Here is a 23,028-nt window from a genome sequence, read left to right as displayed (position 1 = left end):
CAAGATGGAGGATTTCTAAAAGTCAGAGTCACCTCAGCTCAGGTTGCCTTAAGGGCTGTCCTGACTGGCCAGTGACGACTCCTTGTTTTTCTCATTATCTCCTCCAGCCTTGCCGCCAAAAGTGGGGCCATGGCCGGAGGGGGTGGGCAACTCCACTAGCTGGAATGCCCTGGGGTGCTGTAACAAAGGGGGTGAGCCTTTGAGGCTCACCGCCAGGTGTTACAGTTCCTGCAAGGGGGAGGTGATAAGCATCTCCACCCAGTACAGGCTTTGTTACTAGCCACAGAGTGACAAAGGCACTCTCCCCATGTGGCCAGCAACATGTCTCGACTGTGGCAGGCTGCTAAAACCAGTCAGCCTACACGGGTAGTCGGTTAAGGTTTCAGGGGGCACCTCTAAGGTGCCCTCTGGGGTGTATGTTACAATAAAATGTACACTGGCATCAGTGTGCATTTATTGTGCTGAGAAGTTTGATACCAAACTTCGCAGTTTTCAGTGTAGCCATTATGGTGCTGTGGAGTTCGTGCATGACAGACTCCCAGACCATATACTCTTATGGCTACCCTGCACTTACAATGTCTAAGGTTTTGCTTAGACACTGTAGGGGCACAGTGCTCATGCACTGGTGCCCTCACCTATGGTATAGTGCACCCTGCCTTAGGGCTGTAAGGCCTGCTAGAGGGGTGACTTATCTATACCTGCATAGGCAGTGAGAGGCTGGCATGGCACCCTGAGGGGAGTGCCATGTCGACTTACTCGTTTTGTTCTCACCAGCACACACAAGCTGGCAAGCAGTGTGTCTGTGCTGAGTGAGGGGTCTCCAGGGTGGCATAAGTCATGCTGCAGCCCTTAGAGACCTTCCTTGGCATCAGGGCCCTTGGTACCAGGGGTACCATTTACAAGGGACTTATCTGGATGCCAGGGTGTGCCAATTGTGGATACAAAAGTACATGTTAGGGAAAGAACACTGGTGCTGGGGCCTGGTTAGCAGGCCTCAGCACACTTTCAATTCAAAACATAGCATCAGCAAAGGCAAAAAGTCAGGGGGTAACCATGCCAAGGAGGCATTTCCTTACAGTGTTTCTCACCTTATACCAGGTCCAGGTATCCCGTATTAGTGAAGTGTAGGCAGTGTCTAGGAAGCCAAGGCTCTCTAGAGGAAGCTGTGGGATGAGCAGCCAAGACTTATCTAGGAGCATGCAAAGCTTACGCAATACCACTATAGTCACACAGCACTTATACAAATGAAAGAACCACACAGTGTTACAAAAATAAATTTATTTTATTACAGTAACACAAATACTAGTTTACTGAATCGGTAGTCTCACAACTGAAGTTAAGTAAGGAAAATGTCACTTACCCAGTGTACATCTGTTCGTGGCATTAGTCGCTGCAGATTCACATGCTGTGCATAGTCCGCCGTCTGGTGTTGGGTCGGAGTGTTACAAGTTGTTTTTCTTCGAAGAAGTCTTTTCGAGTCACGAGACCGAGGGACTCCTCCCACTTCGGTTCCATTGCGCATGGGCGTCGACTCCATCTTAGATTGTTTTCCCCGCAGAGGGTGAGGTAGGAGTTGTGTATGCTAATAATAGTGCCCATGCAATGGAATAAATACGTATGTACAAAATGAAGGTTTAATGTAATATATTTACAAATGTACAAATGTTCAAGATCTACTTCTAAACGGCTACAGGCTCCCGGGGAGGAGGGTGGGCGCATGTGAATCTGCAGCGACTAATGCCACGAACAGATGTACACTGGGTAAGTGACATTTTCCGTTCGGTGGCATGTGTAGCTGCAGATACACATGCTGTGCATAGATTAGTAAGCAGTTATCTCCCCAAAAGCGGTGGTTCAGCCTGTAGGAGTGGAAGTAGTTTGAAATAAAGTTCTTAGTACGGCTTGGCCTACTGTGGCCTGTTGTGCAGATAACACATCTACACAGTAGTGTTTAGTAAATGTATGAGGCGTAGACCATGTTGCTGCCTTACATATTTCAGTCATTGGAATATTTCCTAGAAAGGCCATAGTAACACCTTTCTTTCTGGTTGAGTGTGCCTTTGGTGTAATAGGCAGTTCTCTCTTTGCTTTAAGATAGCAGGTTTGGATGCACTTTACTATCCATCTGGCGATACCTTGTTTTGAAATTGGATTTCCTGTATGAGGTTTTTGGAAGGCAATAAATAGTTGTTTTGTCTTCCTAATTTCTTTTGTCCTGTCAATGTAGTACATTAGCGCTCTCTTGATGTCTAATGTATGTAGTGCTCTTTCAGCTATTGAATCTGGCTGTGGGAAGAACACTGGTAATTCCACTGTTTGGTTTAAGTGGAACGGTGAGATAACCTTTGGTAAGAATTTTGGATTTGTTTATAGAACGACCTTATTTTTGTGTATTTGAATAAATTGTTCTTGTATGGTAAACGCCTGTAATTCACTTACTCTTCTTAGAGATGTGATGGCAATGAGAAATGCAACTTTCCACGTTAAGTATTGCATTTCACAAGAATGCATGGGTTCGAAAGGTGGACCCATGAGCCTTGTCAAGACAATGTTGAGGTTCCATGAAGGAACAGGTGGTGTCCTTGGTGGTATAATTCTCTTTAGGCCCTCCATAAACGCTTTAATGACAGGTATTCTAAATAGGGAAGTTGAATGAGTAATCTGCAGGTAAGCAGATATTGCTGCGAGATGTATTTTTATGGAAGAGAAAGCTAGATTTGATTTTTGTAAATGTAGTAAATATCCTACTACATCTTTTGGAGATGCATGCAATGGTTGGACTTGATTATTATGGCAGTAACAAACAAATCTTTTCCATTTACTTGCATAGCAGTGTCTAGTGGATGGCCTTCTAGCTTGTCTTATGACCTCCGTACATTCCTGTGTGAGGTTTAAGAGTCCAAATTCTAGGATTTCACGAGCCAAATTGCTAGATTCAGCGATGCTGGGTTTGGATGCCTGATCTGTTGTTTGTGTTAACAGATCTGGCCTGTTGGGTAGTTTGACATGAGATACTACTGACAGGTCTAGTAGTGTGGTATACCAAGGTTGTCTTGCCCATGTTGGTGCTATTAGTATGAGTTTGTTTTGACTCAATCTGTTTACTAGATATGGAAGGAGAGGGAGAGGGGGAAAAGCGTACGCAAATATCCCTGACCAATTCATCCATAGAGCATTGCCTTGAGATTGCCGGTGTGGGTACCTGGATGCAAAGTTTTGGCATTTTGCATTTTCTTTTGTTGCAAACAGATCTATTTGAGGTGTTCCCCAAACTTGGAAGTAAGTGTTCAGGATTTGGGGGTGAATTTCCCATTCGTGGACCTGTTGGTGATCCCGAGAGAGATTGTCTGCTAGCTGGTTCAGAATCCCTGGAATAAACTGTGCTATTAGGCGAATGTGGTTGTGAATTGCCCAATGCCATATTTTTTGTGTTAGGAGACACAACTGTGTCGAGTGTGTTCCCCCATTTGTTTAAATAATACATTGTCGTCATGTCTGTTTTGACAAGAATGTATTTGTGGGTTATCATTGGTTGGAATGCTTTCAACGCTAGAAATACTGCTAACAATTCTAGGTGATTTATTTGAAACTTTATTTGATGTACGTCCCATTGTCCTTGGATGCTGTGTTGATTGAGGTGTGCTCCCCACCCTGTCATGGAAGCATCTGTTATCACGTATTGTGGCACTGGGTCTTGGAAAGGCCGCCCTTTGTTTAAATTTGTACTGTTCAACCATAGAAGCGAGATGTATGTTTGGCGGTCTATCAACACCAGATCTAGAAGTTGACCCTGTGCATGTGACCATTGTGATGCTAGGCACTGTTGTAAGGGCCGCATGTGCAATCTTGCGTTTGGGACAATGGCTATGCATGAGGACATCATGCCTAGGAGTTTTAATACCATCTTTGCGTGTATCTTTTGTGTTGGATACATAGCTTGTATTACCTTGCGAAAATTTTGAACCCTTTGTGGACTTGGAGTGGCTATCCCTCTTGTTGTGTTGATTGTCGCTCCTAAGTATTGCTGTGTTTGACACGGCAAAAGGTGTGACTTTGCATAGTTGATGGAGAAACCCAGTTTGTAAAGGGTTTGTATAACATAATCTGTGTGCTGTGAACACTGTTAGCGAGTTGGTTTTGATTAACCAATCGTCTAGGTACGGGAACACGTGTATTTTCTGCCTCCTGATATGTGCAGCTACTACTGCTAGACATTTTGTAAAGACTCTTGGTGCTGTTGTTATTCCGAATGGCAACACTTTGAATTGGTAATGTATTCCTTTGAATACGAACCTTAGGTATTTCCTGTGCGAGGGATGTATTGGTATATGGAAATACGCGTCTTTTAGATCTAACGTGGTCATGTAGTCTTGCTGTTTCAGTAGTGGTATTACGTCTTGTAACGTGACCATGTGAAAATGGTTCGATTTGATGTAGGTGTTTAGTGTTCTGAGATCTAATATTGGTCTCAGAGTTTTGTCCTTTTTCGGTATTAGAAAGTACAGTGAGTAAACTCCTGTGTTCTTTTGTGTTTTTGGTACTAATTCTATTGCGTCTTTTTGCAGTAATGCTTGAACTTCTAGTCCTAGAAGGTCTATATGCTGTTTTGACATATTGTGTGTTTTCGGTGGGACGTTTGGAGGGAGTTGGAGAAATTCTATGCAATAAACATGTTGGATAATTGCTAAGACCCAAGTGTCTGTTGTTATTTCCTCCCATGATTTGTGGAACTGGCTTAGTCTTCCCCCCACTGGTGTTGTGTGAAGGGGTTGTGTGACCTGTGAGTCACTGTTTATTTTGAGGGGTTTTGGGACCTTGAAACTTTCCTCGGTTTCTTGGGAATTGGCCCCCTCTGTATTGGCCTCGAAAGCCACCCCTTTGATATTGTCCCTGGTAGGTAGGTGGTCTTGTTTGTGAGGTGCTGGCTTCTGTGGCTTGACCTCGAAACCCTCCTCTGAAAGTTGTTTTGCGAAATGTGCCAAATGTGCCTCTGCCCTGCGGGGAATAGAGTGCGCCCATGGCTTTGGCTGTGTCAGTGTCCTTTTTTAATTTTTCAATTGCAGTGTCCACTTCTGGGCCAAACAATTGCTGTTCATTGAACGGCATATTGAGCACTGCCTGTTGTATCTCAGGTTTGAAGCCAGATGTGCGCAGCCATGCGTGCCTCCTTATTGTCACAGCAGTATTTATTGTTCTTGCAGCTGTATCTGCTGCATCCATAGAAGAACGTATTTAGTTGTTGGAGATATTTTGCCCCTCTTCAACCACTTGTTTCGCTCGTTTCTGGAATTCTTTGGGGAGGTGCTCGATGAGATGCTGCATCTCGTCCCAATGGGCCCTGTTGTATCGCGCTAGGAGTGCTTGCGAGTTGGCGATGCGCCACTGATTTGCAGCTTGTGCTGCAACCCTTTTCCCAGCTGCAAACTTGCGGCTCTCCTTGTCCGGAGGTGGTGCGTCGCCTGATGTCTGCGAGTTGGCTCTTTTACGAGCTGCTCCTACGACTACTGAATCTGGTGTCAGTTGTGATGTAATAAAAGCAGGGTCTGTGGGCGGTGCCTTGTATTTTTTCTCCACCCTTGGAGTTATTGCTCTGCTTTTAACAGGCGCCTTGAAAATCTGTTTAGCGTGCCTTAGCATTCCCGGGAGCATGGGAAGGCTTTGATAATGGCTGTGGGTGGAGGACAGGGTGTTAAAGAGGAAGTCATCCTCAATAGGCTCCGAATGTAGAGATACATTATGAAATTCGGCTGCCCTAGCTACCACCTGTGCATATGCTGTACTGTCCTCAGGTGGTGAGGGTTTAGTTGGGTACGACTCTGGACTATTGTCCGATACTGGAGCATCATAGAGGTCCCATGCTGCCTGATCATCCTGGCTCATGGTGGTATGAGCTGGTGATTGTGGTGGAGTCTGTGCCGGTGATACATGAGTTGACTGTGGTGGAGAGGGTGGTGGAGTTACCCTCTTTACCACCTTTGATTGTGGTGGGGCTTGTCTTGTTGCTGGAAGTCAAGTTTCCTTTTCCTTCTGATTGGGGGGGGAAGAGTGCTGATTTTCCCTGTACCCCTCTGGATAAAGATCCGCTTTTGCGTGTGATCTACCTCTGTAGTTTGTAATTCCTCCTCAAATCTGTGTCTTTTTAGTTGGGAGGACAGTGATTGTTCCTCTGAGTAGGAACTGGTTTTTGGTTCGGTTGCCAGGTGTTTTGGCACCGAAACCGTGTCTTTAGTTGTTTTCGGCTCCGACGAGATCTTTCTCTTTTTCGGTGTCTTGGCCTCTCGGTACCGACCATCTTCGGTGCTGCTATCTCTGTGTCGAGTAGCTTCGGTACCGCTATCTCGGTGTCGAGCCTTTTCTGCACCACTCTCTCGGTCCCGAGAGTGTTGCGTGCCTGTGTCTCGACCTGAGTCGGACGACTTCGGCACCAGTGCGCCCTTTTTCGGTGCCGATGGACGGTCACCTACTTTATGGGTTATGCCATGGCCTGTTGGCAGTGGCGTCCCCTGGGCTTTGTCTGTTTTTTCGTGTGTTCTGTCTTTCGAAGTCTTACTCACGGTTGGTTGCTCGTCGACATCGAATTGTTCGGAATCCGATTCGCGGATGGAGAAAGTTTCTTCTTCTTCCTCCTCCTCGAACCCTTGTTGTCCTGTCGGCGTGGAAGCCATCTGCAACCTCCTGGCCCTTCGGTCCCTGAGCGTTTTTCTCGACCGAAACGCGCGACAGGCCTCACACGACTCTTCCTTGTGCTCAGGCACAAGTTACAGACCAAATGTTGGTCTGTATAAGGATATTTACTGTGGCATTTAGGACAGAATCGGAACGGGGTCTGTTCCATCAGTCTCGATGTTGCACGCGGTCGGGCCGACCAGGCCCCGACGGGGGATCGAAAATACCCCGAAGGGTTACCGGAGCTCTTTAAGGCTCGGTGTCGATTTGCCCTAACTATCCCGCTGCCGAACGAAACAATACCGACTAATTTTCCGTTGATTCTGACTAACTTTCCGACCCGAAACACGGAGCGAAAAGGAACACGTCCGAACCCGATGGCGGAAAAAAAAACAATGTAAGATGGAGTCGACGCCCATGCGCAATGGAACCGAAGTGGGAGGAGTCCCTCGGTCTCGTGACTCGAAAAGACTTCTTCGAAGAAAAAACTTGTAACACTCCGACCCAACACCAGACGGCGGACTATGCACAGCATGTGTATCTGCAGCTACACATGCCACCGAACACACACTATTACACAATAGCAATCAGTAAAATAGCATAGAAAGCAGTAAGCATTGGTAAAAGCAATAGCAAATAGTGAGTGTCCTAGGGTAGGGCCAAACCATATACTAAAAAAGTGGAATGTGAAAGGCAGTACCCAACCCAAGGAAGTGGAATAAGTAGAAGGGAGCTGGAGGAACTAGAAATCCTAAGAGGTGAGCACTAGAGTGACCCACAGCGACCAGGAGTGATGTCCCACCACGGCGGTTGAGATGCAGTCGGTTAGTTGTGCTGGAAAACCACCAACAAGCCTTGGCAAATGCAAGAATTGGGGAAGGAGGTTTGAAAGGCTGAAAAGGACCAGCAATGTCCAGTGGACTCGATCCAAAGAGGGAAGTCCGGGGTGATCCTCAGCAGCTGCGGGTGTCACAAGAGGAGGCAGCACCCACAGGCAACCCACTGGCAGCAGGCCCTGAAGTCAGTGCCCACTCAGCACAGGCAACAGAGTCATACTGCATAGGGGTACTGACCTGCAAGGGGAGGCAAGGGCTTTCGGTCTCCCAATTTGGACAGCTGGTAGAGAGAACCAAGGGGGCCACTCCAGGCCACCACCTGTGATGCAGGATCCACGCAGCCTTCTTGTGCAGGCTTAAGAATCGTCACCGTCAGAGGATGCACAGCCAGGGAAATGTGGTAGTTGCTGGAAGGAGCAGGTGAAACAATGTTGCAGAGTGTAGTCTTGGCTGAAGTTGCAGATAGTCAGTTCCTGGAGGGTCCACTTGCAGTCCCTGTGGCCAGAAGATGAATTAAACGATGCAGGGGAGTCCTGCTGGAATCTTGCACGTCGAGTCTGAAGACTCACTCAAGAGGGAGACCCTAAATAGTCCAGGAAGGGGGTTTGGTCACCTAACCAGGTGTCCACCTATCAGGAGGGGGCTGTGACTTCACCTACCTGACCAGACCAATCAGATGCTCCCAGGGGCCTCTGCCCACCTGGGATTCGTGACAGCAGAATCAAGTGGCCAGCTGCAGGAGCTCTGGGCACCACCCCTGGGGTGGTGATGGACACTCCTCTTTCCTTTGTCCAGTTTTACACCAGAGAAGGAACCGAGGGTCCCTGGACTGGTACAAACTGGTTTATACAAGGAGGGCATCAAATGTGTTCTTCAAAGCATAGCAGTGGATTGGGGGGGGGGGGGGGGGACTACCTCTCCCAAGCCATGTAACACCTACTTCCAAGGGAGAGGGTATTGCCTCCCTTTCCCAAAGGAAATCCTGTGTTCTTCCCTCCTCTGCCTGAGCTGGTCAGAGGGGTGGCAGCAGCGCGAGCTGCCTGAAAACCCAAGAAGAATGGTAGGAGCAATGCTGGAGGTCCTCTAAGGAGCCCCTATAGTGCACGGAATCATACAAGCAATACAAAACATGCTCAGGTTTGGAGTTACCATTACGTATCTGGACACAGGTAGTGACTGGTGTCCAGTACACAGGCAAAATGGCTTCCCCGCACTTAAGTCCAGTGTGATGGAGCTGGAGTTCGTAGGGGCACCTCTGCTCATGCTGGGTGTGCCCTCATACAGGGACCTGCACACTGCCCTCTGGGCTAGGAGGGCCTACCATAGGGTTGACTTATAGTGACCTGTGGTGAAAGGGTGCATACACCTTTTCACGCAGGCTGCAATGGCAGACCTGCAGACATTTTGCATGAGCTCCCATGGGTAGTAGAATACATGGTGCAGCCCATGGGGAACCTCTGGTGCCCCAATGCCCTGGATATCTTAAGTACCATATACTAGGTATTTATATGGAGTCACCAGTATGCCAATTGTGAGTTGTACAAAGTCCTAAGCAACCAAATTTGGAGGGAGAATGCACAATCACTGTTATCCTGGTTAGCAGGATCCCTGTGGAAAGTCCACGCATACAGACAGCAGGCAGAAAGTGGGAGTAACCATGCTAAAAAAAAAAAAGAGGGTATAGTTTGGCCTGCCTTTAGGGCCCTAGCTATTTTCTATTTCTTGCCAACGGTTATTTTTCTACGCTAATGCCTAATACTTCCAGCGTATTTATAGTGTGCACTTCCCTCCAGTTGGGGGTCTGCCTATAAGTAATCTTGTTCAGTGTTACTTTAATAAAGTGCCTCTGATTTTGAAGCTCTGTGTGGTTCCTTTCATACGAGAAGTTACTGTGGTACTGCACATGCTTTACACGCCTCCTAGGTAATTCTTGGCTGCTCACCTCAGCCACCACTAAAGAGCCCTGCCTTCCTAGACACTGTCTCACTAACTAATAGGGGTGGTCTGGACCTTGACCCAAGGGTAGGTCGCTCCCCCTGCCGCTGCAGCCCCTCCAGGTTCCGGAGTTCCTGCGTTCCTGAGACCCACCTAACAGTAAGTCCCCCCCCCCCTCCCAGCCCCTCGCTCTGCCCCGCGCTACTCACCCTCTCTCCTGCTCCTGCTTCTTTTCTTCTCTGTTCTTCTGTTCTTCCTCCTCGCTCCTCGTCTGTAATCTTCTGCTGTACTCTTCTTTTCTCCGTCTTCTTTCTTCTTCTCCCTCATCTTCTGCTGTACTCTTCTTTTCTCCGTCTTCTTTCTTCTTCTCCCTCATCTTCTTCTGTGGTCTTCTGCCCTCTGTTCTCCGTTTTCTGGATGGTCTTCTCTCCTTCTGGTCTTCTCTCCTTCTGGTCTTCTCTCCTTCTGGTCTTCTCTCCTTCTGGTCTTCTCTCCTTCTGGTCTTCTCTCCTTCTGGTCTTCTCTCCTTCTGGTCTTCTCTCCTTCTGGTCTTCTCTCCTTCTGGTCTTCTCTCCTTCTGGTCTTCTCTCCTTCTGGTCTTCTCTCCTTCTGGTCTTCTCTCCTTCTGGTCTTCTCTCCTTCTGGTCTTCTCTCCTTCTGGTCTTCTCTCCTTCTGGTCTTCTCTCCTTCTGGTCTTCTCTCCTTCTGGTCTTCGCTCCTTCTGGTCTTCGCTCCTTCTGGTCTTCGCTCCTTCTGGTCTTCGCTCCTTCTGGTCTTCGCTCCTTCTGGTCTTCGCTCCTTCTGGTCTTCGCTCCTTCTGGTCTTCGCTCCTTCTGGTCTTCGCTCCTTCTGGTCTTCGCTCCTTCTGGTCTTCGCTCCTTCTGGTCTTCGCTCCTTCTGGTCTTCGCTCCTTCTGGTCTTCGCTCCTTCTGGTCTTCGCTCCTTCTGGTCTTCGCTCCTTCTGGTCTTCGCTCCTTCTGGTCTTCGCTCCTTCTGGTCTTCGCTCCTTCTGGTCTTCGCTCCTTCTGGTCTTCGCTCCTTCTGGTCTTCGCTCCTTCTGGTCTTCGCTCCTTCTGGTCTTCGCTCCTTCTGGTCTTCGCTCCTTCTGGTCTTCGCTCCTTCTGGTCTTCTCTCCTTCTGGTCTTCTCTCCTTCTGGTCTTCTCTCCTTCTGCCTTTGGGCTCTTCTGCCTCCGCTGTCCTTCTCCCCGCGCCTGCCCTCCTGCTCCTGCCTCATCCCCCTCCCCCACTCGCATCCCCCTCTCTATCTCCCCTATCTAACCCGTTCACTATCTACCTCCCTCACTCCTCCTATCTACCTATCTCTCTATCTCTCTATCCCAACTATCTAACTCCCTCACTCTCCACCTCCTCCTATCTTCCTATCTCTCTATTTCCCTATCTATCGATTTCCCTATCTATCTATTTTCTCTATCTATTTCTCTATCTCTCCCCCCTCCCTCACCCCCTCTATTACCTATCTTCCTATCCTCTCACTCTACCTCTCACCCTCACCCACCTCTACAACCCCCCCTCCCCTATCTTCTCAACCCTACTCCTATCTTTTTCCCCTATCTCCTAAACCTCCTAACACTCACCCCCCCCATCCGCCCTTAAACCCCCCTCCCCCAGCTCTTCTCACTCTACCTGTCCCCCTTTCCCTCGCGCTTTCCCGCCTCGACCTCCTGCAAGCCCCGCCCCCCCAGCTCCCATTCGCCCCCACCTGACCCCTCCCCCCCCTCCTACCTCATATGGCTGCAGCTGCGCGACCGCGCCGCTGACGCGCCGGAGGCGCGCCAGAGACAAACCCGTCTGCGCCAGTCAGCGCCTGTCCCGCGCCCAGCGCCACGACCCCTGGTCCCCAGCTCTCCCAAGCCCCGCTGACCCGCTACGACCCCACCACCCTCCACGCCCTCAACCCAGGACGCTCCAAAACTTGCTTCCAAGCTCACCCCAAACGCACCCATGGACCCTTCGCCTGCAACTCTTGCAAACGCACCTTCCACCACGCAACAACCACGACCACAAGCCCACGCGCCATCAACCACCTCAAGTGCATCCTAGTCAACGCCCGCTCCGTCCACAAACACGCCGTTGAACTCTGGGACCTCCTGGACTCCATAGCACCGGACGTCGCCTTCATCACGGAGACCTGGATGAACGCCTCCTCGGCCCCCGACATCGCCACTGCCATCCCCGAAGGCTACAAGATGTCCAGAAAAGACCGCACCAACCAGGTAGGAGGAGGTATCGCCATCATCTTCAAAGACTCCATCAGCGTCACCACCTCCACCGAAGACACCCCTCTCGCCGCTGAACACCTGCACTTTCAGATTCGCACTGATCCGAGGACCACCCTCAGAGGATCCCTCGTCTACCGTCCTCCCGGGCCACGCGCCCCCTTCAGGGACGCCATCGCCGACTTCATCTCCCCGCACGCCCTCGCCTCACCGGACTACATCCTCTTAGGCGACCTCAACTTCCATCTGGAACAAAACAACGACCCCAACACCACCACCCTGCTCGACAACCTCGCCAACCTCGGCCTCAAACAACTGGTGAACACCGCCACCCACATCGACGGACACACGCTTGACCCCATCTTCTCTGCCAGCAAACACGTCTTCTTCAGCCACGCCTCCGCCCTACACTGGACCGACCACAGCTGCGTCCACTTCACATTCCGTCGCGAGACCCGCCACCTCCGCACCCAACCCATCTCTCGTCGACAGTGGAACAAGATCCCCGAAGAGCAACTCTTCTCCGCACTCGCCGCCAACCAACCCACCCTCACCACCGACCCCAACGACGCAGCCCTCAACCTCACAAACTGGATCTCCAACTGCGCAGACATCCTTGCCCCCCTCAAACGCACGCAGACAGACCAACACCAAAAAACCTCTGGTTCTCTGACACCCTCAAAGAATCAAAGAAAACCTGTCGCGCCCTTGAGAAAGCCTGGCGCAAGGACCGCACCGCTGACAACATGACCGCCCTCAAGAACGCTACCCGCGAACACCACCACCTGATCCGCGCCGCCAAAAGGAACTTTTTCACCGACTGGACAAAAACAGACAACAGCAGAGAACTCTTCAGCATCGTCAAGGAGTTCTCCAACCCCAGCGCCAACGCCGTCACGTCCTCACAGGATCTGTGCGATTCCCTTGCCACCTTCTTCCATCGCAAGATTAGCGACCTCCACGACAGCTTCGGACACCAGACCCAACCAAACACCACCGAACCGGCATCCACGGCCATCACCCTCATCAACTGGTCCTTCATCAACACAGAAGAAACCAAATCCATCATGAACTCTATCCACTCCGGCGCCCCATCGGACCCCTGCCCGCACTTCATCTTTAACAAAGCCGACGACATCATCGCCCCGCACCTCCAGACCGTCATCAACTCCTCTTTTTCTTCTGCTACCTACCCCGAATGCTGGAAACACGCCGAAGTCAACGCTCTACTAAAGAAACCTACGGCTGACCCGAGCGACCTGAAAAACTTCCGCCCCATCTCTTCTGCCTTTCCCAGCCAAAGTAATAGAAAAGACCGTCAACAAACAGCTGACCACCTTCCTGGAAGACAACAACCTGCTCGACCCCTCACAAACCGGATTCAGAACCAACCACAGCACTGAAACCGCCCTCATCTCTGTCACTGACGACATCAGAACCCTGATGGACAACGGTGAAACAGTCGCCCTCATTCTGCTCGACCTCTCGGCTGCCTTTGACACCGTCTGTCACCGCACCCTAATCACCCGCCTCCGTTCCACCGGAATCCAAGGCCAGGCCCTGGACTGGATCGCCTCCTTCCTCTCTAACCGTTCCCAAAGAGTTTACCTCCCTCCGTTTCGCTCTGAACCCACCGAGATCATCTGCGGCGTACCCCAAGGCTCATCACTCAGCCCGACACTCTTCAATGTCTACATGAGCCCCCTCGCCAACATCGTACGCAAGCACGACATCATCATCACCTCCTACGCCGACGACACCCAACTTATACTCTCCCTCACCAAGGACCCCGCCAACGCCAAGACCAACCTACAAGAGGGTATGAAGGACGTCGCAGATTGGATGAGGCTCAGCCGCCTAAAGCTGAACTCGGAAAAAACAGAAGTCCTCATCCTCGGCAACACCCTGTCCGCCTGGTACGACTCCTGGTGGCCCACTGCCCTCGGCACCGCACCGACCCCCACAGACCACGCCCGCAACCTCGGCTTCATCTTGGACCCTCTTCTCACCATGACCAAGCAAGTCAACGCCGTGTCCTCCGCCTGCTTCCTCACCCTCTGCATGCTCTGCAAGATCTTCCGCTGGATCCCCGCCGACACCAGAAAAACCGTGACCCACGCCCTCGTCACGAGCCGCCTGGACTACGGCAACACCCTCTACGCCGGGACCACAGCCAAACTCCAAAACCGCCTGCAACGCATTCAAAACGCCTCGGCCCGCCTCATCCTCGACATACCCCGCAGCAGCCACATCTCCGCACACCTGAGACACCTGCATTGGCTCCCAGTCAGCAAAAGGATCACCTTCCAACTTCTCACCCACGCACACAAAGCCCTCCACGACAAGGGACCGGAATACCTCAACAGACGCCTCAGCTTCTAAGTCCCCACCCGCCTCCTCCGCTCCGCTGGCCTCGCACTTGCTGCTGTCCCTCGCATCCGCCGCTCCACGGCAGGTGGGAGATCTTTCTCCTTCCTGGCGGCCAAGACCTGGAACTCCCTTCCCACCAGCCTCAGGACTACCCAGGACCACTCCGCTTTCCGGAGACTCCTAAAGACCTGGCTGTTCGAGCAGCGATAACCCCCCCTTTTTCCCCTAGCGCCTTGAGACCCGCACGGGTGAGTAGCGCGCTTTATAAATGTTAATGATTTGATTTGATTTGGAATAAGGTGCAAACACCATAGGTGTCCACTACACACCAGACCAGCTTCCTACAGCAGATGAGAAGCCAACCATCTCAGGCACAAAGCCACAGCTTGTCACTATAGGAAGAGCAACATGTCAGGACACCAGCACATATGCTGCATAAACCCTAGACTAGTCCCTACATTATAAAAATACGAGATGAGCAGGGTATCAGCAAAAAGGAAAAAAAAAGAAAAGAAGAAATGCATTCAAAGGGTTAGTGCTGAAGGGGGTTGATCCAAGAATCAGTCAAACAGGATGCACAACCATGCTTAAATCTTGCAAGGCTGGCTCGCTGGTACACTGCTTTTAGCAAGTCAAGAGACCAATAAGAAGCCCAACAATACGGACTAATAGTAAACTTACAGAAGGGCACTGCCAATTTTCACTGCATCTAATATATATTCACTAACAAGACCTCAACCTGAGGCTTGCTGGAACACTTCAGAAAGCAACAAATGTGTTATTTGTGAAGCGAAAACAGTTGAAAAAGCAGTGGAGAGCTGTACAGGGTCATAATACAATGTGCATGGAAATCAGTTTTTGCTTAAACACTTCATCTGCAGTGTTTCATCTATCACACTTTCATCTTGCTTCTGGTGACATACAATTCGAGATGAGAAGATTTACAGACCAGAAAAAACATGCAGCATGTTGCCTCCAAATTACCTCATTCTATATAAATGTAGTATACCACTGAAAGAAATATTTAACATTCAGTGTTAGAGGATGTCAACAAAAGGACAAATGAGAAGTAAAGAGCGGAGACAATTACAACATGGCCTAATCCGCTTTCTCAAAGGGCAAAAACATTTAAAAAAAAAAAAAAACACTTTAGAAAGTCCAAGTCTTTGATACTTTGTAATTCTGAATATTTTGGTAGGCAATTACATTTCCAAGGTATCTGTGGTGCAGTGATCACGGTAAACTAATCCAGTTTACCTTAAATGCAAAGCGATTCACATAACTCCTAGTATGTTAATGCAACTTTACTCAACTATCCGGATATTTAATCCATATCACCAACCCTTGTTATCACCACTTAGTTCTTTGTATATACACACACACGCATCATAACCACCTTCTCCAGACAGCAAGCATAAATTCAATACCTGTTGCAGAAGCCGGAGAATGGTGTTGTTCTGAAGCTGCTGTACATATTGTTGCAACTCAAGTTCCTTTTCCGTCTGGTCTCTTATCCAGTCTAGAACCTATGTAAAGGTCAGAAACAAAAAAAATCGATTTGTTTCACTCACTCAGTGGTTAAAAAACGAATTTCCAGCAAAGTGTCAGTCAGCTGTTTTTTTTTCCCTTCCAATAACACCTCTAAAGAGAAGACAAAACAGGATTTTGCACATTATACAATTCAGCGCATGTCCTAGAATTTAAGAGGAAGTCTCGACACTTTAGCAAGTCACAGGTAGCCAAATAAACATTAAAACAAGCCTGCTGCTGTTTTATTTTTTTTATTTTTTTAATTGTTTGTCCCTTCTACTGGGCTTTCTTTTAGAGGGATTTACAAACCAACATTTTATGGTCCATTTTATCACTAACAAATATCTGAAAACGGTTATTCAACTGCAGGTCTACAACACAGGCTCCAGGTATAGAATCACACATTTAAAAAAGTAAACTTATCACTGAAGACCAGCAGGTCTTCATACCTGTACATTCATGCTAGCAATCCAACTGCCGTTTTTTGGGAGGTTTACCTTTCAACCGAACCCCAGTTCCACACAAAGGGTATGAAATGGAAAATGTCACTTACCCAGTGTACATCTGTTTGTGGAATTAGTCGCTGCAGATTCACATGCTGAGCATAGTCCGCCGTCTGGTGTTGGGTCGGAGTGTTACAAGTTGTTTTTCTTCGAAGAAGTCTTTTCGAGTCACGAGACCGAGGGACTCCTCCCACTTCGGTTCCATTGCGCATGGGCGTCGACTCCATCTTAGATTGTTTTCCCCGCAGAGGGTGAGGTAGGAGTTGTGTATGCTAATAATAGTGCCCATGCAATGGAATAAATACGTATGTACAAAATGAAGGTTTAATGTAATATATTTACAAATGTACAAATGTTCAAGATCTACTTCTAAACGGCTACAGGCTCCCGGGGAGGAGGGTGGGCGCATGTGAATCTGCAGCGACTAATGCCACAAACAGATGTACACTGGGTAAGTGACATTTTCAGTTCGGTGGCATGTGTAGCTGCAGATACACATGCTGTGCATAGATTAGTAAGCAGTTATCTCCCCAAAAGCGGTGGTTTAGCCTGTAGGAGTGGAAGCAGTTTGAAATAAAGTTCTTAGTACGGCTTGACCTACTGTGGCCTGTTGTGCAGATAACACATCTACACAGTAGTGTTTAGTAAATGTATGAGGCGTAGACCATGTTGCTGCCTTACATATTTCGGTCATTGGAATATTTCCTAGAAAGGCCATAGTAGCACCTTTCTTTCTGGTTGAGTGTGCCTTTGGTGTAATAGGCAGTTCTCTCTTTGCTTTAAGATAGCAGGTTTGGATGCACTTTACTATCCATCTGGCGATACCTTGTTTTGAAATTGGATTTCCTGTATGAGGTTTTTGGAAGGCAATAAATAGTTGTTTTGTCTTCCTAATTTCTTTTGTCCTGTCAATGTAGTACATTAGCGCTCTTTTGATGTCTAATGTATGTAGTGCTCTTTCAGCTATTGAATCTGGCTGTGGGAAGAACACTGGTAATTCCACTGTTTGGTTTAAGTGGAACGGTGAGATAACCTTTGGTAAGAATTTTGGATTTGTTCTTAGAACGACCTTATTTTTGTGTATTTGAATAAATGGTTCTTGTATGGTAAACGCCTGTATTTCACTTACTCTTCTTAGAGATGTGATGGCAATAAGAAATGCAACTTTCCACGTTAAGTATTGCATTTCACAAGAATGCATGGGTTCGAAAGGTGGACCCACGAGCCTTCTCAAGACAATGTTGAGGTTCCATGAAGGAACAGGTGGTGTCCTTGGTGGTATAATTCTCTTTAGGCCCTCCATAAACGCTTTAATGACAGGTATTCTAAATAGGGAAGTTGAATGAGTAATCTGCAGGTAAGCAGATATTGCTGCGAGATGTATTTTTATGGAAGAGAAAGCTAGATTTGATTTTTGTAAATGTAGTAAATATCCTACTACATCTTTTGGAGATGCATGCAATGGTTGGACTTGATTATTATGGCAGTAACAAACAAATCTTTTCCATTTACTTGCATAGCAGTGTCTAGTGGATGGTCTTCTAGCTTGTTTTATGACCTCCATACACTCTTGTGTGAGGTTTAAGTGTCCAAATTCTAGGATTTCAGGAGCCAAATTGCTAGATTCAGCGATGCTGGGTTTGGATGCCTGATCTGTTGTTTGTGTTGTGTTAACAGATCTGGCCTGTTGGGTAGTTTGACATGAGGTACTACTGACAGGTCTGGTAGTGTGGTATACCAAGGTTGTCTTGCCCATGTTGGTGCTATTAGTATGAGTATGAGTTTGTTTTGACTCAATCTGTTTACTAGATATGGAAGGAGAGGGAGAGGGGGAAAAGCGTACGCAAATATCCCTGACCCATTCATCCATAGAGCATTGCCTTGAGATTGCCGGTGTGGGTACCTGGATGCGAAGTTTTGGCATTTTGCGTTTTCTTTTGTTGCAAACAGATCTATTTGAGGTGTTCCCCAAATTTGGAAGTAAGTGTTCAGGATTTGGGGGTGAATTTCCCATTCGTGGACCTGTTGGTGATCCCGAGAGAGATTGTCTGCTAGCTGGTTCTGGATCCCTGGAATAAACTGTGCTATTAGGCGAATGTGGTTGTGAATTGCCCAATGCCATATTTTTTGTGTTAGGAGACACAACTGTGTCGAGTGTGTTCCCCCCTGTTTGTTTAAATAATACATTGTCGTCATGTTGTCTGTTTTGACAAGAATGTATTTGTGGGTTATCATTGGTTGGAATGCTTTCAACGCTAGAAATCCTGCTAACAATTCTAGGTGATTTATATGAAACTTTCTTTGATGTACGTCCCATTGTCCTTGGATGCTGTGTTGATTGAGGTGTGCTCCCCACCCTGTCATGGAAGCATCTGTTGTTATCACGTATTGTGGCACTGGGTCTTGCAAAGGCCGCCCTTTGTTTAAATTTGTACTGTTCCACCATAGAAGCGAGATGTATGTTTGGCGGTCTATCAACACCAGATCTAGAAGTTGACCCTGTGCATGTGACCATTGGGATGCTAGGCACTGTTGTAAGGGCCGCATGTGCAATCTTGCGTTTGGGACAATGGCTATGCATGAGGACATCATGCCTAGGAGCTTTAATACCATCTTTGCGTGTATCTTTTGTGTTGGATACATAGCTTGTATCACCTTGTGAAAATTTTGAACCCTTTGTGGACTTGGAGTGGCTATCCCTTTTGTTGTGTTGATTGTCGCTCCTAAGTATTGCTGTGTTTGACACGGCAAAAGGTGTGACTTTGCATAGTTGATGGAGAAACCCAGTTTGTAAAGGGTTTGTATAACATAATCTGTGTGCTGTGAACACTTTGTTAGCGAGTTGGTTTTGATTAACCAATCGTCTAGGTACGGGAACATGTGTATTTGCTGCCTCCTGATATGTGCAGCTACTACTGCTAGACATTTTGTAAAGACTCTTGGTGCTGTTCTTATTCCGAATGGCAACACTTTGAATTGGTAATGTATTCCTTTGAATACGAACCTTAGGTATTTCCTGTGCGAGGGGTGTATCGGTATATGGAAATACGCGTCTTTTAGATCTAACGTTGTCATGTAGTCTTGCTGTTTCAGTAGTGGTATTACGTCTTGTAACGTGACCATGTGAAAGTGGTCTGATTTGATGTAGATGTTTAGTGTTCTGAGATCTAATATTGGTCTCAGAGTTTTGTCCTTTTTCGGTATTAGAAAGTACAGTGAGTAAACTCCTGTGTTCTTTTGTGTTTTTGGTACTAATTCTATTGCGTCTTTTTGCAGTAATGCTTGAACTTCTAGTCCTAGAAGGTCTATATGCTGTTTTGACATATGGTGTGTTTTCGGTGGGACGTTTGGAGGGAGTTGGAGAAATTCTATGCAATAACCATGTTGGATAATTGCTAAGACCCAAGTGTCTGTTGTTATTTCCTCCCATGATTTGTGGAACTGGCTTAGTCTTCCCCCCACTGGTGTTGTGTGAAGGGGTTGTGTGACCTGTGAGTCACTGTTTATTTTGAGGGGTTTTGGGACCCTGAAACTTTCCTCGGTTTCTTGGGAATTGGCCCCCTCTGTATTGGCCTCGAAAGCCACCCCTTTGATATTGTCCCTGGTAGGTAGGTGGTCTTGTTTGTGAGGTGCTGGCTTCTGTGGCTTGACCTCGGAACCCTCCTCTGAAAGTTGTTTTGCGAAATGTGCCAAATGTGCCTCTGCCCTGCGGGGAATAGAGTGCGCCCATGGCTTTGGCTGTGTCAGTGACCTTTTTAAATTTTTCAATTGCAGTGTCCACTTCTGGGCCAAACAATTGCTGTTCATTGAACGGCATATTGAGCACTGCCTGTTGTATCTCAGGTTTGAAGCCAGATGTGCGCAGCCATGCGTGCCTCCTTATTGTCACAGCAGTATTTATTGTTCTTGCAGCTGTATCTGCTGCATCCATAGAAGAACGTATTTAGTTGTTGGAGATATTTTGCCCCTCTTCAACCACTTGTTTCGCTCGTTTCTGGAATTCTTTGGGGAGGTGCTCGATGAGATGCTGCATCTCGTCCCAATGGGCCCTGTTGTATCGCGCTAGGAGTGCTTGCGAGTTGGCGATGCGCCACTGATTTGCAGCTTGTGCTGCAACCCTTTTCCCAGCTGCAAACTTGCGGCTCTCCTTGTCCGGAGGTGGTGCGTCGCCTGATGTCTGCGAGTTGGCTCTTTTACGAGCTGCTCCTACGACTACTGAATCTGGTGTCAGTTGTGATGTAATAAAAGCAGGGTCTGTGGGCGGTGCCTTGTATTTTTTCTCCACCCTTGGAGTTATTGCTCTGCTTTTAACAGGCGCCTTGAAAATCTGTTTAGCGTGCCTTAGCATTCCCGGGAGCATGGGAAGGCTTTGATAATGGCTGTGGGTGGAGGACAGGGTGTTAAAGAGGAAGTCATCCTCAATAGGCTCCGAATGTAGAGATACATTATGAAATTCGGCTGCCCTAGCTACCACCTGTGCATATGCTGTACTGTCCTCAGGTGGTGAGGGTTTAGTTGGGTACGACTCTGGACTATTGTCCGATACTGGAGCATCATAGAGGTCCCATGCTGCCTGATCATCCTGGCTCATGGTGGTATGAGCTGGTGATTGTGGTGGAGTCTGTGCCGGTGATACATGAGTTGACTGTGGTGGAGTTACCCTCTTTACCACCTTTGCTTGTGGTGGCTTGTCTTGTTGCTGGAAGTCAAGTTTCCTTTTCCTTCTGATTGGGGGAAGAGTGCTGATTTTCCCTGTACCTCTTTGGATAAAGATCCGCTTTTGCGTGTGATCTACCTCTGTAGTTTGTAATTCCTCCTCAAATCTGTGTCTTTTTAGTTGGGAGGACAGTGATTGTTCCTCTGAGTAGGAACTGGTTTTTGGTTCGGTTGCCGGGTGTTTTGGCACCGAAACCGTGTCTTTAGTTGTTTTCGGCTCCGACGAGATCTTTCTCTTTTTCGGTGTCTTGGCCTCTCGGTGCCGACCATCTTCGGTGCCGCTATCTCTGTGCCGAGCAGCTTCGGTGCCGCTATCTCGGTGTCGAGCCTTTTCTGCACCACTCTCTCGGTCCCGAGAGTGTTGCGTGCCTGTGTCTCGACCAGAGTCGGACGACTTCGGCACCAGCGCGCCCTTTTTCGGTGCCGATGGACGGTCACCTACTTTATGGGTTATGCCATGGCCTGTTGGCAGTGACGTCCCCTGGGCTTTGTCTGTTTTTTCGTGTGTTCTTTCTTTCGACATCTTACTCACGGTTGGTTGCTCGTCGACGTCGAATTCTTCGGAATCCGATTCGCGGATGGAGAAAGTTTCTTCTTCCTCCTCCTCGAACCCTTGTTGTCCTGTCGGCGTGGAAGCCATCTGCAACCTCCTGGCCCTTCGGTCCCTGAGCGTTTTTCTCGACCGAAACGCGCGACAGGCCTCACACGACTCTTCCTTGTGCTCAGGGGTCAGGCACAAGTTACAGACCAAATGTTGGTCTGTATAAGGATATTTACTGTGCCATTTAGGACAGAATCGGAACGGGGTCCGTTCCATCAGTCTCGATGTTGCACGCGGTCGGGCCGACCAGGCCCCGACGGGGGATCGAAAATACCCCGAAGGGTTACCGGAGCTCTTTAAGGCTTGGTGTCGATTTGCCCTAACTATCCCGCTGCCGAACGAAACAATACCGACTAATTTTCCGTTGATTCTGACTAACTTTCCGACCCGAAACACGGAGCGAAAAGGAACACGTCCGAACCCGATGACGGAAAAAAAACAATCTAAGATGGAGTCGACGCCCATGCGCAATGGAACTGAAGAGGGAGGAGTCCCTCGGTCTCATGACTCGAAAAGACTTCTTCGAAGAAAAACAACTTGTAACACTCCGACCCAACACCAGACGGCGGACTATGCACAGCATGTGTATCTGCAGCTACACATGCCACCGAACATATATTTATCACATTGGAAATCAACCAGTTGAATGAAGGATAGTGTTTAAAAAATGAATGCTTGGAAAACACACACACACACACACACACACACACACCCACAAACCTTTTGCCTGGAATTTGATGCAATTTTGACTGACGTGCACTGGGTCCCAGCCGACCAGGTCCCACTTCCAGTGTTCTTTCCCAATAAACTATACAATTATTCCCACTAATGGCAAATCCTTTAGTACCCTTTATAAGTCCCTAGTAAGTGGTAGCCCTGGTACCTAGTGCTTAAGGTGCTAAAGAGGGTCTCAAAAGGCTGCAGCACGAATTGTGCCACCCAAAGGGACCCTTCAACAAGCACATGACAGACTTCTTGCAGGCTGCGTTTCTTGGTGCAGACCAAAATTAAAACAATACATATCACACATCCATGTGTGCCATGTTCCCTAACACTGCATGCAGATAATGCAAGTGTAGGAAGTTGGCTCTGTATGTGCTATTTCAAAGTAAGGAATAGCATGCACAGAGTCCAAGGGATCCCCTTAGAGGTAAGATAGTGGCAAAAAGAGATAATACTAATGCTCTATTTTGTGGTAGTGTGGTCGAGCAGTAGGCTTATCCAAGGAGTAGTGTTAAGCATTTGTTGTACATACACACAGGCAATAAATGAGGAACACACACTCCGAGACAAATCCAGCCAATAGGTTTTGTTATAGAAAAATATCTTTTCTTAGTTTATTTTAAGAACCACAGGTTCAAATTCTACATGTAATATCTCATTTGAAAGGTATTGCAGGTAAGTACTGTAGGAACTTTGAATAATTACAGTAGCATATATACTTTTCACATAAAACACAAATAGCTGTTTTAAAAGTGGACACTGCAATTTTCACAGTTCCTGGGGGAGGTAAGTTATTGTTAGTTTTAGCAGGTAAGTAAATCACTTACAAGTCTCAGGTTTGGGTCCAAGGTAGCCCACCGTTGGGGGTTCAGAGCAACCCCAAAGTTACCACACCAGCAGCTCAGGGCGG

At 48.1% G+C, this 23,028-nt stretch overlaps 1 protein-coding gene across 2 annotated transcripts in view; it reads right to left on the bottom strand.

The window, feature by feature from the left end:
- Positions 1-23,028, bottom strand: part of EIF3A (eukaryotic translation initiation factor 3 subunit A) — a 541,057-nt gene that overhangs the window by 361,995 nt on the left and 156,034 nt on the right. For both annotated transcript variants that reach the window (XM_069239244.1, XM_069239245.1), the window contains exon 9: positions 15,473-15,571. In XM_069239244.1, the coding sequence (XP_069095345.1) occupies positions 15,473-15,571 (99 nt within the window). The remainder of the gene's footprint in view (positions 1-15,472; positions 15,572-23,028) is intronic.

Source organism: Pleurodeles waltl, chromosome 6 (genome assembly GCF_031143425.1).
Source record: "Pleurodeles waltl isolate 20211129_DDA chromosome 6, aPleWal1.hap1.20221129, whole genome shotgun sequence".
NCBI lineage: Eukaryota > Metazoa > Chordata > Amphibia > Caudata > Salamandridae > Pleurodeles > Pleurodeles waltl.
This window is presented reverse-complemented; position numbering and strand designations above follow the sequence as displayed.